Source organism: Marmota marmota, unplaced genomic scaffold (genome assembly GCF_001458135.2).
Source record: "Marmota marmota marmota unplaced genomic scaffold, marMar, whole genome shotgun sequence".
Taxonomy (NCBI): Eukaryota; Metazoa; Chordata; class Mammalia; order Rodentia; family Sciuridae; genus Marmota; species Marmota marmota.
The window spans coordinates 4,027,269-4,043,324 of NW_026000001.1; the positions used below are offsets into that span (position 1 = coordinate 4,027,269).

At 59.4% G+C, this 16,056-nt stretch overlaps 1 protein-coding gene across 6 annotated transcripts; it reads right to left on the bottom strand.

The window, feature by feature from the left end:
* Positions 1–2,075: 2,075 nt before the first annotated feature.
* On the bottom strand, positions 2,076–16,056 carry Dhcr7 (7-dehydrocholesterol reductase). 6 transcript variants are annotated; one of them, XM_048807844.1, is made up of 10 exons: positions 15,915–16,056; positions 11,823–11,938; positions 9,291–9,449; positions 9,078–9,181; positions 8,122–8,344; positions 7,259–7,349; positions 6,294–6,507; positions 4,604–4,808; positions 4,210–4,341; positions 2,076–3,427 (listed from the first exon to the last, which is right to left on the bottom strand). In XM_048807844.1, exons 4-10 carry the CDS (start codon positions 9,173–9,175, stop codon positions 2,963–2,965), a joined length of 1,428 nt encoding a protein of 475 aa, XP_048663801.1. In that variant the 5' UTR covers positions 9,176–9,181; positions 9,291–9,449; positions 11,823–11,938; positions 15,915–16,056; the 3' UTR covers positions 2,076–2,962. The 6 variants fall into 6 exon arrangements, with proteins under 6 accessions (XP_048663801.1, XP_048663802.1, XP_015358791.1 ...); XM_048807845.1 differs by lacking the exon at positions 15,915–16,056 and adding an exon at positions 15,753–15,900; XM_015503305.2 differs by lacking the exon at positions 9,291–9,449 and having other exon boundaries at positions 15,915–16,055.

Consider the following 16,056-nt stretch of genomic DNA (forward strand, 5'->3'; position numbering starts at 1 on the left):
ATGTGGACAGGACGTGGGGCGTCCTCTCGATGCCCACTGCGGGGCGACGGCCAGCTAGCTAGCGGGTGATAGCACCTGACCTACTTATTTCCTGTGGGGAGAACACTTCTCTCGGCAGTGTTGAAACCGTCAAGCATCGTTCCCACCCGTGGTCACAGGCTGTGCACACGCCTGTCTCGGCCTTGGGTCTCCCTTCCTCGTCCCTCGGCAGGACAGAAACGCAGACCCTCGTCTCGACACGCGGCCTCCACCACCCACACTGGGGCCACCTGCTTCAAACCCCAGGCTCGGTGCTGTGGGTGCAACCTGCCCGCCGCCTCTGGGGATGGAGGTGAACAAGTACTACCGGGTCACCTGCGTCCCCAGAGGTGGTGAAAGCAGGTTGGAGGGGCACGCTAGCCTGCTGCTGGGCCAGGGGTAGCCTGTGGCCTGTGTCACAAGGCTGTAGGGAGGACAGGCCTGTCTGCCTCCCCCTCCTCATGGGACGGCCGCTCCCTGCAGGTTCCCAACTGGTCCGACCTGTCTGGTGCCTGGTGGGGCACAAAGGACAGCACCCCCTGTCAGGAGCAGTGTCCCCTGGGGGCCACAAGCCAGGCCACTTTCCGAGAAGCCCAGGCTGTGACCTTTCCAACAGTGTGTGTCCTCTACCCAGCCAACAGCAGGGGCTGGCCCACCTGTCCTGGCCCAGGGGAGGACTCAGGCCCAGGAGCAGGGCACGGTCTGGTGCCCGAGGGGAGCAGCTCGTGTGGCCTTGTGTTCCCTGGGCACACTGCGAGCCCTGGGCACAGGAAACAGAGAGCCTTGGCCAGTGGACAAGAGGCACCTCCAGCACCTGAGCCCACAGCTCCCGCAGATGAGTCTGGGAAATCCCCCTCCCAGCAAGGCAGCAAGACGATAGCTCACCCCACTTCTCCAGTGAGGGAGCTGAGGCGCAGAGAGGCTCGGTCACCTGCTCAAGACCACACAGCCTTTAAAGGGCAGTGTCAGAATTCAAATGTGGGCAGTGGGGTTCAGGACCTGAGCCCAGTGTCATACCTCAGCCTCTTCAAAAAGCCTTTGTTCAGTGTCTGGGGAGGACGGGAGGCCTGGTTCTCAGACAGGCAGGGTGGAGCACCAGGAACCCTTGCCGAGCCAGCCTGGGCGGGCCCCACAGTTCAACCCTGGAGGCGCTGTCTCTGTCCAACCAGTTGAACCCCGAAGCAGGCCAGGCTGCCCTAGGGAGTGGGCACAGGCTTCTGTGCGCCTCACCTCCAGCTCTCCAGGAGCAGACGGCCCGGCCTTCTCTGGATTCTCTCTGTTGGGTTCCCGGTGACTTAAACACGCAGACCTCTCGCCCACCAAGGGACGCCAATTGCCAGGTTGCTCTCGACTAAAACACTCAGGGGTCACTCCAGGGGAACTGGGCTAACTGGGCTGTGTGAAATGACCACACAAGAGACAGAAATGCCTTTTTCTTTGCGGGTAGCTGTGACGGCTCCTCTGACCTTAAGGGTCCATAGAAAGAGAGCGAGCGCAAGCCTGGACGTGCTGACCCCTTCTACCCAGGAGAAGCCATTCAAATGAGGCCAGGGGTCAGGTTTCAGGGGCTGAGTGTAGCCTCATGATGTCTGCTGTCGGCAGGTGGACTGACATCTAGGAAGGCCACACCCAAGGGCAGAGCAAGAGAAGGGGACACACAAAGGTGTTTCCAGGGAACACTCTATCCCCAACAGGGCTAGGGGTAATGCCACAGAGGAACAGGTGAGCTTAGCTCCACCGTGGGGATGTAGGAAGATCGGGGCTACTGTCCGGGTTACCTAGGCAACCAGATCACAGAGTGATGACGCCACACTGATCAGAAGGGGAGACAGACACGGTCACGCGCTAGTCGGCCTCCCACATCTGTCCACCTGCTGGGACGAGTGCCAAGCGTGGTTCCTCCACTGGTGACGGCAGCAGACGCCCCACCTCCAGCCGAGCACCCACGTGGAGGCACTCGGCTCACCGAGTCCCTGCTGGGTACCTACGCTGGGTCTGCACCCAGAAACAGTCCTAGGATGGGAGAGGCCACCCAGGGACAGAAAGCACACCGGGACTTATTTGAACAGGGAACGTTTAATATAAAAAAGGAGCAGGTGTGCTGTGGAATCAGGTCTGAAGAGAGCTTTCAGAAACCCTGAGTCTGGGACAGGGCTGGTAAGGAAAGCCCTGGGAGGGAGCCCCTCCCGAGCGGGGACTCCTCGAAGGCACGGCGAGGCCTGGGACGGCGCTCTCTGAGCCAGAGTCCACTCAGGGTCAGCAGCAAGCTGGACACACCTTCCACAGGCAGGTGGCTGAGGCTGGTGGGTGACCTCCCCGGAGCCGGGCATGGGGAGCCCGCGGCCTTATTTCAGAAAGGCCATAGCTGGGCTGGCTGGTCCTGCACACACCATGCCACACCCCTGGCGGCTGTGCAGCAGGAGCAAAAGGAAACCAACCAGACGCCCTGGCTCTGCGGCGTCCCTCGGGCCCTCCGCTGACCAGTTACCAGTGTGCAGGTGCCTTCGGCTGACCAGTTACCAGTGTGCAGGTGGCGAAGGAGGGCTGTCCCCAGGGCCTGCCCATGGCCACAGAGTGGACGTGAGGAGGGTGTGGGCAGCCTGCTGCGTGCAGCTCCTGGTCCCACTTTTCTCTCGCAGGCGTCAGAGCCGTCCTCGCCTCGGGGACAAGATGGCCTGAAGGGCTTCAGCTGCGGGTTCCTCTGGGCAGAGCGGCAGCCTGGGCTCCCACGTGAACAGTTACAAAGGGCCGTCCCTCCTGCCCTGGGGGCAGACCAGAGGGCGCCAGCGGCCTGCTGGCAGGAGGCAGCGGTGAACCCAGAACCCCCTGGCACAATGCCGGGCGCTGTGTCTCCAGGTGAGGGTGCTGGGCTCCCGGAGAGGGCTGGGACGCCAGCCCCACCAGCCGGGCTCAGCGCTCGTCACGGCCCCGGAGCTCCTGGGCCCTAGAAGAGCCCGGGCAGCAGGCGGTAGGGCACGGCGGCGGTGTAGCGCTGCCAGTCGCGGCCGTACTTGCTGGCACAGCGGTGCTCGTCCCGGAGGCAGCGGTGGGTGAGCAGGATGGTCATGTAGATGATGTAGAAGTAGGGCAGCAGGTGGCCGCCGCCACAGGCCAGGCAGTAGGCCAGGCTGCCCATCAGGTCGCCCGTGTAGTTGAAGTGGCGGGCCACGCCCCAGAAGCCCGACACCAGCAGCTTGCTGCGGTGCTTCTGCCCATCTGCCGACGTGTACACGCACTCGATGGCCTTGGGCTTCCGGCCCCAGATGAGGCAGCGTCCATCCGTCCGGCGGAACAGGTCCTTCTGATGGTTGGCCATCCGGAAAATGTAGTAGCCCAGCAAGCCCAGCAGCAGGACAGCCACGGCGTGGTGGGTGGACAGCTGCACGGGGTGGTAGACCAGGTACAGGCCCTGCGGGGGGCCCGAGGGATGGGTGAGCAGCGCCTCCCAGACATGGGCAGGAGCAGGCCTCGGGATGGCCCTGGTCCTGCACTGACTGGACACAGCACCTACCCAGAGGGCTGTGCTGGCCTCAAGCCACTAATCAAGGCCCAGTCCCCGAGGAGAACGGCGCTCCCACAGTTTAGCACCTGGAAATGGAGCCAGTCCCAGATCCGGCGAGCCGGCAGCCAGCCAAGTGGAGGAGCAGGTCCTGGTGGGCTGCCAGGCCCTGGCAGACTTGCAGTCACCACGATGCCAGGGCCTTTACCCTCACCCCACCCTCTGCCAGGAGCAGCTATTTCCTCGGGGCCCTGGCACGGGCGGCAGGCCACCCAGACACCTGCCATCACCGCCCTGTGACCGGCTTTGACCCCACCTCCCAGCTGGTCCCAGAGGACGATCCACGCTGTGGCTCCCCACTCCTGCACAGCCCTGGAGCAGGCCTGGGACTGTGGCGTGGCTGCTGGCCTCGCGCGTCCCCCACTGCCTCAGAGTGCACTTTTGATCTGGTATTCTCCACGCAGGGCGGGATGTTCAGGACAGGACCCCATCATAAGTCGGGGAGCCACAGAACACAGCACCTTCCCTTCTTCCTAGGAGCGGGGACAACTTCAGTGGCCCCCCAGGGACAGACACCTCGGCACTTGGTGCAGTGTGTGTGCTCAGGGTCGGCCCTGGGTGCCTGGGCGCGGCACAGGGCCCTGGGGGTAGCCCCGAGTCCCGAGAGGCTGGCCACCGCCGCCACTCCTCACCTGCAGCGTGTACAGGTACGGCAGCCAGACGCAGTCGCCCCAGCCCAGGTACCAGCCGAAGTGGTCGTGGCAGATGTCAATGGTCTTCAGGTACCAGGTCTCGTTCCAGAAGAAGTCAAGCACGTACATGGCCTGCAGGACAGGAGCGCGTTGGCCGCCGCCACCCCAACGCCAGACCAGGTGGCCTGGGTGGCCGCGGAGAACCCCGCAACAGCACTGCCGGCTCTTCCTGCCATGCTGGGGTGGGGGAGGTCCCTGTCACAGGGTCTGAGCCCAGGAGGGGACGAGGAGGGGCCACGGTGCTCAGAAGGAAGGGCTCCCGGCCACGCCCTGGGAGGGGACTCTGGCTTCTGGGCAGGGTCAGAGCTCTGGCCCTCGTCCCTGTGGGCCTCACCTGCAGGACATTGACCAGGACCATGGAGTTGGTCACCTGGCCGTAGAGTTCCTGCTGCTTAGCTGCAAAGGACAGGTTGATGAGGGTCCAGGCCACAATCCCGGGGCGTCCGTTGAAGAACAGCTTGAAGTCAAACCACTTCCCGAGGCGGGGGTTGAACTCGATGCCCATCATGTAGTTGTAGAAGAAGTTGCCTGTGAACTTGCTGAAAACAGATGAAGGACGCGCTCACCACAGGCCTCACGCACCGACCGCACCTCGCTGTTGTGGGGGGTGCTGGTGGTGGTGGGTTAATGAGTGGCCTAGGTGACACCCTGGCATGGGCCACCCAGAGCCACACAGAGCCTTGGGACACTGAGGTTCCTGCCCAAGCCTGGCACCCTCTTTTGCCATCACTCCACGAGCAGTGGCCCAGCAGAGACGTCCCCTGCGGGAGCTCCTGGGTCCTCCTTGCCCTCACCGCCATGCCCTGATGCAGGCACGGGGGAGCTGCACACCAGTCCAGCCAAGACTTCACTCTGCACACAGCACACAGCACACAGCAGACCTGGGGCCCCAGGGAAAGTGACAGTGTAAACTGTGACCCGTAGACAAGGAGAGCCAGAGCCTGGGTCCCAGGGGTCTCCCTTGCTGCACAAGATCCACAGCCATGTGTGACCTTGGTCCCTGACCCACAGCCCAGCCTCAGGCAGGGGGCAGAGAATGAGCCACACAACCCACACGCGAACCCTGCTGCGCACAAACAGGGATTAATCAGAACACCAAGTTTTCACGTCCAGTTCCCTCAGTTGGGCTGTTACAGCAGGTGATGATTATAAAGCACATAGTGACCTCTGGGAGCCGCGGGAGGCCAGCGATAACACACTTTATAAAACAGATCACCAAAAACTAACAACAAAAAAAAAAATCACCATCATCCAGAGATACTTCCAAGAGCCTAAATGTAACAATTAATGGAATACACTTTGTTTTGCTGGATCCCCAGACTAAACTGTGAGCCCCGCTATTTAGAGTGTCTACAAGAAGTGCCTACCAAACATCTATTGACGAAAAGATGGATAAATGGGTAGGTGGACATATAGGAAGGCAGATAGATGGGTAGATGATGGATGTATGTGTAGATGGGTGGATGATGGATGGATGGGTGGGTGGACGGATGGTTGGGTGGGTGGATGGATGAATGGGTAGATGGATGTATTGTAGATGGATGGATGGATGGGTGAACACATGAATGAATGATAGATGGGTGAGTGAGTGGAGAGAAGGGTGGATGACGGATGCATAGATGGATGGGTGGGCAATGAGAAGCTTCCTTGGGAATGGATACAACCAGCAAGGAAGCAGTTACCTCAAGCTGCTGAGATACGACTTCCCTAAGAACACTTCAGGTGCCCCAGGCAGTCCAGACATGGGCAATAGTCTGTCCTTGCTCCCAGAGAAGTGGTCTCTGGTGTCCCTGCTCCCTGACGACCCTATAAATGATGACTCAGCCACTCTCTTCTCAAGGCGCGAGAGAGCACCAGACGTTGAGAAAGGACGTTCCCCAGAGTCACAGGACTCCCGCCCACCGCCCCCCACCAGGAGTCTCAGTCCTCGGGCGCCATGACCTCCTACCCGAGGGCAGTAGAAACAGGCAGGGTGGAGGCATTCCCCGCCCACTTTGGGTCTGACCAGCTCCTAGGGAACATACCAGTCCTCGGCATTAGTGGGGAAGAAGTAGCCCTTGATCATGGCGAACGTGGAGACAGTGTAGCCCAGGAAGTTGGCGCACCAGAGCAGCGGTATCCAGTTGTCAAAGATGATGGTGGGGGAGAACCAGGACAGGAGGTGAGAGTTGGCAAACCAGAGGAGATGCGTTATGAGCCAGGCCTGCAGGCCGTTGACCTGGTACTTGTTCACGGCGCCTGCGGGGGAGGGCGAGACACGTCGCAGCCTTTCCTGACCTGCACCAGTCGCTTGGCTGCCTGTCCCTGCCTGGTCGAGGCCCTACTTGCTCCCTGGGTCCCCTGTCCAGGGAACCTGGGTCCCATCCCAGAGGAAGCTACTTCCAGGTTCACCAGCCGAATGGCCAGCAGCACCCCTCAGACTGCAGAAGGGAGGGAGGCCAGCCCTCTCCCTTGGCCGATTCTCCTTCACTGGCCACAACCGAGTCGTGGGCCTGGGGTTTGTCAGGAGGGGCAACAGGCGCAGAGTAGGGTTGTCCCATGGGTCCCAGGCTCCCCTTGTGAGTGCCCGGAGCCCGCCAGCCTCCCCCCAGGCAGGGAGCTCTGTGGGCAGAGACAGGGAGGACGTCCAAACCACCTGCCCACGTGCAGCCTGAAGCCAGACTGAGGTGGGTGGGGTCAGGACGGTCAGGGTTTGAGTTAGGAGGCTGCTCCATCCATCTGCCCTGGGACGGGCAGACAGTGGGGGCCAGGAGCCCCTCCTGACTGAGGAAGGGACTTCAGCCTCACATGGGGACAACGGCTGCCCTCCTCTGCCTGGAAGCCCGGCGCTGTGGAAAGTTCCCAGTAAACTCATTCTCCTCATGAGTGGTCTTGGGGACAGATTTGGCTTGGGAGGGCCAGCCCGGGACATGGAGGCACAGGGCAAGCCAGCGCCTGGACGCCACTGGCCCGGGCAGGGCCCAGGGTGTGGGCAGGTGGACGGGGGTACCTGCCGGGGTCACGGCCCCTTCTTGCACTCCTCCCACGTAGCCTGGCAGGAACCTGTGGCAGAAGTCGGGAAGCATCGTGTACAGGAGCACCTGGGAGACACAGCGCCCAGCCCAGTGACCGGCAGCCCACAGCATGATGGGGCGGTCCACTGCTGCGTCACCAGCAGGGCAGCCCTGGGACCTGGGCGGTGCCCCACTCAACAGCGTCTACTCCACAAGAGCCCTCGCTCCCGGGAGCTCCAGCTGCAGGCCAAGCAGAGGTTGCCGAACCAGCACCCACCCTGGAATGCGCCACAGACACCCTGACAGCCCAGCTGCCCCGGGGACACTCTGGTCCTTCCTAGTCCCCTTATGGGGGCTCAGGAGGCTGAGGCAGGAGGATGGCACGTTCAAGGTCAGCCTCAGCAACTTGGCAAGGCCCTAAGCAACTTAGCCAGGCCCTGTCTGAAATAAAAAACAAAAAGGGCTGAGGACGTGGCCTGGGAAGCCACCCTTCCTGGTGGCCTCCTGGATTGGAGGCCAGCGCCATCACAACAGAGCCAAGGACATCCTTGAGCAGGACGGAGGGGACGTGTTGGGAAACACTGGCCTGGCCTTGCCAGCAGTGCCTCCTGCTCTATAGCGTCCACTGGGGGCTGGGACAGTCCCTCCTGTGGTCTGGCCAGCCCTCCACTGGCCTTGCTGTGCGCTCTGCATATCACTGCCGGCTGGCACACTCCTGAGCCAACAGACGCCCCTGCCCCGCGTCTCCACCATGCCCTGTGGCGTCCCAGGAATGTGACTGTCCCCCGACTCAGGACCCCACATCCCAGTCAGAGGCAGGAGAGCATGACCCCTGCACCGACCCCAGGCAGGGTCTGACCTGGAAGGCCACCCACGAGGTGTAGAGCAGGGCAGCTCTCGTGGTCACCGGCGGGGTCTTGGCCCAGATGTCTGCCAGGCTAGCACGGCCGGCGGCGATGTCCAGCAGGGGCGCGGTCAGCGAGCAGCTGTACTGGTCGCACGCCATGATGAAGTAGTACACAATGAAGGGCGCAAAGAGCAGCAGGAACACAACGCTGGCCAGGGAGAACCAGTCCACCTCCCTGCGGGAGGCCGGCGGTCAGCAGGCCGCCTCCCTGGGCCGCCGTGTGCACCCTGCCCGAGCCAGCCAGCCGCTGGTGACAAGGCTCCAGCTCTGCAGCCCTCCCGCCGCTGGGGCGCGCTCCTCGGAGATGGGCAGGGCCGAGGGCACCCACGGAGCCCAGGGCCCTTCATGGCCCCCGAGACCTGCCCTGTCCCAGGCCAGGGAGGACGCTCCACCCCCATCCTGGGGCTCACACTGAGAAACGAGACCCCGGGCACCATGGCAGGCCACCAAGGGCACGCAGGGCCCTGCTGCTGTGCAGGAGGCGACAGGGGTTGACATCCCCATCCAAGCCCAAAGTGACCAGAAGCTGGAACTCAGAGGGTGCACATGGTGCCAAGTGAAAAGGTCCACACCTGGCTCACGTGGCCAGTCGGCTCACAGTGCAGGTGTTACAAGTACTGTGCCAAGTCACCTGCGGTCATGGGTACGAGGGGCCATGCAGCACGCGTGACGCTCGGGCCCAGCACCTCGGTACCCACATGCAGATATCCCAACCTCCAGAGCACCAGTCGCAAGCCCCCACGGTGCCAAGCATCGTGGAAAAGGGATGGTCACCGAGATGGGCCTCCTCCCCTGCTCCAGCCCTTACTTCACCCCTGGGCTGAGGGCGAAGCGTCTCAGGCCAAGGGTCCCCACGGGGGCGCCACAGCCCCAGGTGGAAACCTCTGAGAGGACGGGGGAGACCTCACCAGGCGCGGCCCCACTGGCCTTGAGACGCTGCCTTGCCGTTGGTGACGCGGCCGGGACTCCCGGGCTGGGGAGCGCTGGGCTGGGATTTTGCAGCCATCGGGTCCTGCGGGGAAGAAAGACGTCCTGCTCAGGCGGTCCCCGAGGGCAGACCCCGCTCTGCCAGGAGCACGGGCAGGGCTCGCGGGCCACCCGTGCTTGGCCCCCTTCCGCACCTCCTTCCTGACAGCAGGTTCCCGGTGGGACAGGCAGCGTCCGGGCTCAAGGCCCTCCCCCCAGGCCTCCCGTCTCCCTTGTTACGAGGCAGCCTCCCCAGGCAGGCATCCGTGCCTGTCCATCTCCCCGCCAGGAGCCAGAGAGCACAGCGCAGTGTCCTACAGACAGAAGGGAGGAAACTGTTTCTCCAGGTCCCACTGCCTGGGGAAAGCGGTGATGCCCCCAATTCCAACACATCTTAAAAGTGCTCGGAAAGCTGGGCACGGTGGTGCACGCCTGTAATCCTAGCAGCTTGGGAGGCTGAGGCAGGAGGATCATGAGTTCAAAGCCAGCCTCAGCAACTTAGTGAGGCCTTAAGCAACTCAGCAAGTCCCTGTCTCTAAATAAAATACAAAAACGGGCTGGGGGGGCTGGGGCTCAGTGGTAGCGCGTTTGCCTGGCATATGTGAGGCACTGAGTTCGATTCTCAGCACCACATATAAATAAATAAAAATAAAGGTCTATCAACAACTGAAAAAATATTCTTAAAAAAAAAGGCGAGGGGTGGGGCGGCTAGGGATGTGGCTCAGTGGTTAAGCGCCCTGGAATTCAATCCCTGGAATCAAAAAAAAGCACTCAGAAAACCTGGTCAAGAACCACGGAGCCTTGGACTTCTCAACAGCAAACAGATCGCAGAAGACAACAATGAGACACTCTAAAATTCCAAGGGAAATTTTCTCTCCATCTAGAATTCTATCTGAGGTTATCCAGAGCCTGGGGATCTAGAGAATCGCTCAGTGGAAGGGCAATCCAGGACAACAGCTACAGAGCAGGAGTGCAGAAACCACCCACACGTGTAAGACAAATGGCTCAGGAAGAAGGAAATGAAGACCATCGATTCTGCTGTGTTCGGGTGTGTAGAAGAATTAGTGCCGGTAATGACAGTTACATCAGAACGTTCAGGAAAAAAAATTAATGGTAGATGCATAAAAAACTTAGCAAGTGCACAAAATGAGGCGATCACTAACCCCAGGAAAAATAGAAAGCCAAACAATGGAAGAAAAAGAGACCAAACCATAATATAGTGCATGTTGCAGTTTGAGTCACATGGAATCTCACGTTGAAATTTAATTCTCATTGTGAGCTACTAAGAAGGTGGAAACTACCATGAGATTTAGAGGCGAGACCTTTCACAGAGGAGCAAAGCTACATGGGGCAACAAGAGTAAAGGCCTAATATGATGGAACTGTGGCTTTAAAAGGAGAGGAAAGACCTTGGATAGGAGTTCTGTCTCACATGTGATTGATTCCTCGTGCCACCTCTGGACTCTGCAGAATCCCCACCAGTAAGAAGGCCCTCACCTGACAGTTACCCAATCTTGAACTTCCCAGCTTATAGGAATATAAGCTCGATAAACCTTTATTCTTTATAAATCACTCTGCCTGTGGTATTTAGTTATAGCAACAGAAAACATTCTAAAGCAGAACATTACTTGGTTCAACAATAAAATGATATTAGTTCCACCACAGCGATGTAGCCTAATTAGCTACTGGATGTGTCGAAGGAAATCTGTGAAGCTGGGAGGGGTTGAAGCAAATTACCCGCCCCCCCCCACCATGAGCAGGTACAAACAACACAAAAACAGGAAAGAGAATGCAAGGTGCTTGCTGGGACAAGTGAGTGGCCTGTGGGATGCCACACAGGGCTGTCTCTTCTCTCTGTTAAAGCTTTTAACACTGATTTCTTTCTCAAGAGTGACCATGAATTACTTTTTAAAAATTTACATTCATCCAAAAAACTTCCATGGTGCAGGCGCAGTGGCACACACCTGTAACCCTAGCGACTTTGGAGGCTGAGGCAGGAAGGTCCCAAGTTTGAGAAAAATAAATAACATAAATAAAAAGGGCTGGGGATGTGGCTGAGAGGTTCAATCCCAGTACCAACAAACACATAAATAAAACTTCCACGTTGGAAGGCGTTTTCATCTCGCAGGAGAACAGCTTTGATGGACAGTCCTGCCCCATTCCCAGCCAAAGCCCACCAAGTCAGCGCCCGCCTCTGATCTCCAGTATTCACGCCAATCCACGTGAAACCCAAGGGCCCCCACGCACCTCTGCCTCGTGGAAGGGTCCACAGAGGGACTGGCGTCTTCCTGGAGACAAAGCCTGGCACTGCACTACCTTCTGATTATCTCACATGCCAGAAAGTCACTGAGGGAAAGAGACCCTCAACTTGAGAACCAGGTGAAAAGCCAAGGGACGATGTTACCAAGAAGGAAAAGCAAGTCTCCCTGGAGTAAAACAAAACCAGGTAAATGCGTTCAGCTGGCTCAGAGTTCAGTACCCAAGTCACCTGCTGTCCTGGGCACTGAATGCTGTCATAGACACTTGGGCATCAGCCTCACTGGGAGGAGAGGGCGGAGGGGTCGAGGGGACTCCTGAGAAGCCCAGGCAGCAGCTGAGAGCCCTCAGCGGGTCTCCCAGTTGGTTCTCGCGTTTTCAAAGCCTCTGCCTATTCCCGCGCTCGCTCGAGGGCCGTGAGCCGCACGCTACCTTCCGCCTCTGGCCCAGCGGCTTCAGATTGAAGGTTTCCTTCTTGGACTGGCCTTTAGCGGCTCAGGCTCCGTGGTTTCAAGACCTGCTTGATCCTTCAGCAGCCGAGTGCAGCCCTGCAGGCAAGACAGAGATGTCAGAACCACAGGGAGGCGACCGGCAGGGTCGAGGGAGAGCACTCAGTTCCACGCTGGAGCACGGCAGGGGCTACTCAGGCCCGTCCCCACCGACTCCTCTGCCTGGCTCGGCATCTGGTGGAGGTTGTAGGGACTAAAGCGTGGGAGGTCCGCAGGTCTTCGAGCCCACACTGCCTGGAAACGCACCTCACACGGGACACTCGTGTGCAGGGCCGGCCAGCAGCTCCGTCCACCAAACCCCCCCCAGGACATCAGCCACCTGAAACTCGCATATTCCATGGGCACACTCTAGAAGCCACAGGGGGACCTGGGCTGCGGGATTCAGTGACCTTCATGGAGTCCTATGGCATCGAAGCCCGTGCTCCTGGGGCTCTGTGGTGGTGGCCCTTAGAGACGGATAAAGGGGGTTTAGCGTCCAGCGTGTTCAACCAAACCGTGGAGACTCGGGTCCTCCGGAATAAAGGACTCACGGCTCCATTACAGAGGCTGGCCAAAGGCCAAGGGCCATTCCTGGGACAAATTCCTGAATCCACCTGTGACATGGCCAGACAGCAGTCAGGAAAACGTCCACCAGACCCAAGGGTCCAGGGCATCCGTTATGGATTTTTGGGAAAGGCAGCAAATCGTATATAGCTGCGGCTGGCTGGACACAGGGGCAGGCCACAAGAAACGGCTAGTCCTGGGGCAGAGGGAGGGTCCAGAGGTTTCTGCTGCTGCTTGTGGGTGGGTTCCAAAGGCAGAACGGGGTCCGGCCCGCTGGGGGGTCCTCAGCGCGGGGAGGGAGGAGGGCCGGGCCTTTCCTTTTTCCGTATAGGTTTAGCCTGAAGCAGGGTCCCAGGAGCTCCCCCACCTCTGCCCGCTGACATCTCTTGCCTGCAACTTTCTTTAGGAATCTCAGGATTCCCCTCACACACGTGGGCACAGAGGAGGCAGGGAGAGGGACGGGTCTCTCGGGCAGCCCTCTCAGCCCCTAGACGGGTTTCTGAGTCCCACGACACCAGCCTGAGAACTCGGCTCCTCGGGGCCTGGGATGACTCCGCCCGCGGTGGCTTTCTGGCATCCTGAGGGTCACCACAGCAGGGCAGGTGGTGGCTGGCCCCATGGCCCCCATCCGAGGCTGACAGCTCTCAGTGCGCCCAGCCCCCATGGCTAACATGTCCCCACCTGAACACCTCGAGGTGGGTGACTCAACCCTTACCGAGGTCTGCTAAGCCTCAGCTCCCTCTTCTGCAAAGTAGCCACGTCTCCCACTTTGTTAAGTGAGAAGTGAATGGGATCATGGGTGCCAGGGGCTCAGGGCCACAGTGGACTCCCGAGTGTCCACCTGAGAGTCAGCCTTCACCCTCACTATCAGCAGCAGCCAGGGTTGGGGGCAGCTCCTCCAGGTGAGACTGGCAGAAGCAGCTACAAAATCAGCCGGCTCCAAAGACCTGGGGTGCCAGCACAGAGCATTCTGGTATCAACTGCAAAGCACATGAGCCCTGAGCTCATTGGCTTCAAACAACAAATCTTTGTGAAGTGCAAGGGCACACACTGGTCATCCTAGTGATGCTGGAGGCTAAGGCAGGAGGACCTCAGTTGAGGCCAGCCTCGGCAAACTTAGCGAGACCCTGTCTCAAATGGATAATACAAAGACCTAGGGATGCCGGCCAGTGGTAGGGCACCCCTGGTTCAGGCCCCAGTGCCACAGAAAACCACAGATCTTCTTCATCTGCTCATAGTTTCTGCAGGTCAGGAGTCTGAGCAGCAGGCCTTGGCGGAGGCCCCTGTAGCCAGCCATCTGCAGCCAGCGCTTAGCTTCCAGGGGTCTCCAGTGCAGGCCGACGGGGTTCCCCACAGCAAGGTGGCCTCAGGCCCTGCGTTTACCAGGAAGTAAGGCAGAAGGAGGCTGCCTCTTCTGAGTGGCTGGGAGGACCTGTGACATCACTCCCACCAAATCCGATTGGCCACAGGCTCACTGTCACTCAGGGAGAGGAGAGTCAGACTCCACCTCTAGATGGAGGATGGACAGGTGCTGAAACCAGAGCTCTGTTGGTGACACCCCCTGTCTGTCACTACTCATTTAGCCCTCACCCAGTGCCAAGGGCCCACTGGACATGAACTCTCACACCTACCTGGAGGGTGGAACTGCTCCTGCTAACAGACCCTGGGGATTGCAGCCCAGCTGGGTCTAGGGACCTCTGCCTGCTGTGACACATGGGGGCAGGGGGTGGGGGTGGAGTAACATCTGATGGTGAGAGAAGGTCCCAAGGCCTGAGCTGGGCACCGCTCTGGGGACCTGCCATACGGGAACACGGTTATTTGGTTGAAGCATCATGGGAAGAACAAGAGGTCCAATTTAGCAGTGCACTAGTCTCAGAGTGGTAGACACAGGCATGCCCCAAATCGGGTTTCAAAATGAAAGAGAAAGGCTCGACCCGGGTGGATGAGGGGTGGGAGCCCTCCTGTGTGAGGCCACTGGCCCCGCGAGTGCAAGTACTCACCCTGGGAGATATTCAGAGGGCTGCGGGGACGAGCAGTGCCCTGGGAACAACTAATAACGACCAACAGGAGACCAGACCAGAAATGAGGCCTCACACAGGGCCCTGGGCATGGGTGAAGAAGGACACGCCCCTGTGTGTTGGGACAGAGGGCAAGGTACAGAGAGTTCCACTGGCACAGCTACTGGGAGAGTCGCACGCCAAGGCCTGAAACGGCGTGGGACGCTCAGCGTCTGGCTTTGCTCTCTCTCTCCTACAATAATGAAAACTTACAACAAATCTGGGAACACTTGTGTCTCTAAGGAGTCAGTGAGGTCATGGGCACCCTGACTCCATACCCAAGGCGTGGTGAGGCAGGTTTGGGGGTGATCCTTGGGTTTGCCTGTACCTTTTCCCACTCATCCACCCGAAGAGGCTGGTGATCCTCCGTGGGTCCCACATGAGATTCTCAAGCCACACCTGCTCAGTGTCAGGGTGCTCCCCATGAGCCGTCCCTTCAGGCTCTGCACTCACCTAGAGCGGCTGGGTCCCTGCACCGGACTGACAGCCTCTGAGGCTCAGACATGGGCATGAGCTCTATATGGAGGAAGTGCCCACAGGCCCTGCTCCCTGATTCTCAAGGGTAAACTCCTGTTTTGATGGAAGTTACAAGGTTTCTGCTTCTCACAAGTCACACGATATACACTCACTGTGTAAGAGTATAAGTCAAACATAGAAGAAGGAAAAAAAAAGAAAGAAATACCTCTTTCTCCTTCCAATCCATCCCCCAGGCATCATTAAACTTTGGTGTATATGTTCCCACCAATTATTTATCACCTAACACACATGCACTCTCTCTCCTTTCTTTCCCCAAATCCTTTTGCAACCGGGTTCCACTGGGGCACGCCTGTGCTTGGCTCGCGGTGTGTGGGTTGTAGATCTCCTACTTGCAGCAACTGCAGGGAAGGGTTGTGTCGGAAGCGATCCCAAGAGTCAGACACTGGTTATTCCTGACTTCCACTCTACAAACCATCCCGATTGTTAGGAGAAAAGAAGTCCTGCAGGTGGAACTAGTGCCCATCCTCAGCACTGCCACTGCCACCCACCTGGTGGTCTTCCAGGGCTTGGGGCTGTCCAAGCCACCCCTGGCCTTTCTGTCCCCAAGCTTCCCAAATTCCTCACTCCGGCCATACAACCCACATATTTCTTGAGAGAATAAATAGCAGTATTCACAATTCGGCTGAAAGGAGGTTCACCAAGTCGTAGCAGGAGAGGGTCATTACCTAGGGTAACAGGGTGGGCCAAGGAGCATCCCCACACCTGTCCCTCCTCACCTGAGCGCCGGCAGCTGCTCACCTGCGAGCTGGACCTTCGCTACAGCTGCGCGGGCCCCTCTCCACCGCCCCCACCTCACCAGAGCGCTAGTCCATCTCCACACCCGAGGGAGCATCCCGCTCCCAACAGCGCACCCCCACCAGGGCAGACGACCCGCTCACCTGCGGGCTCTCCTGGGCACCCGAAGACGCCGGCGCGGCAGGCCTCCAGCCAATCCCGCTCGCGCGCTGGACGACTCCGCAGCCCCCCCCCGCCGCCCCCAGGCGACATATTGCGATAGGGGACCAATCAGAGGCGGTGCTT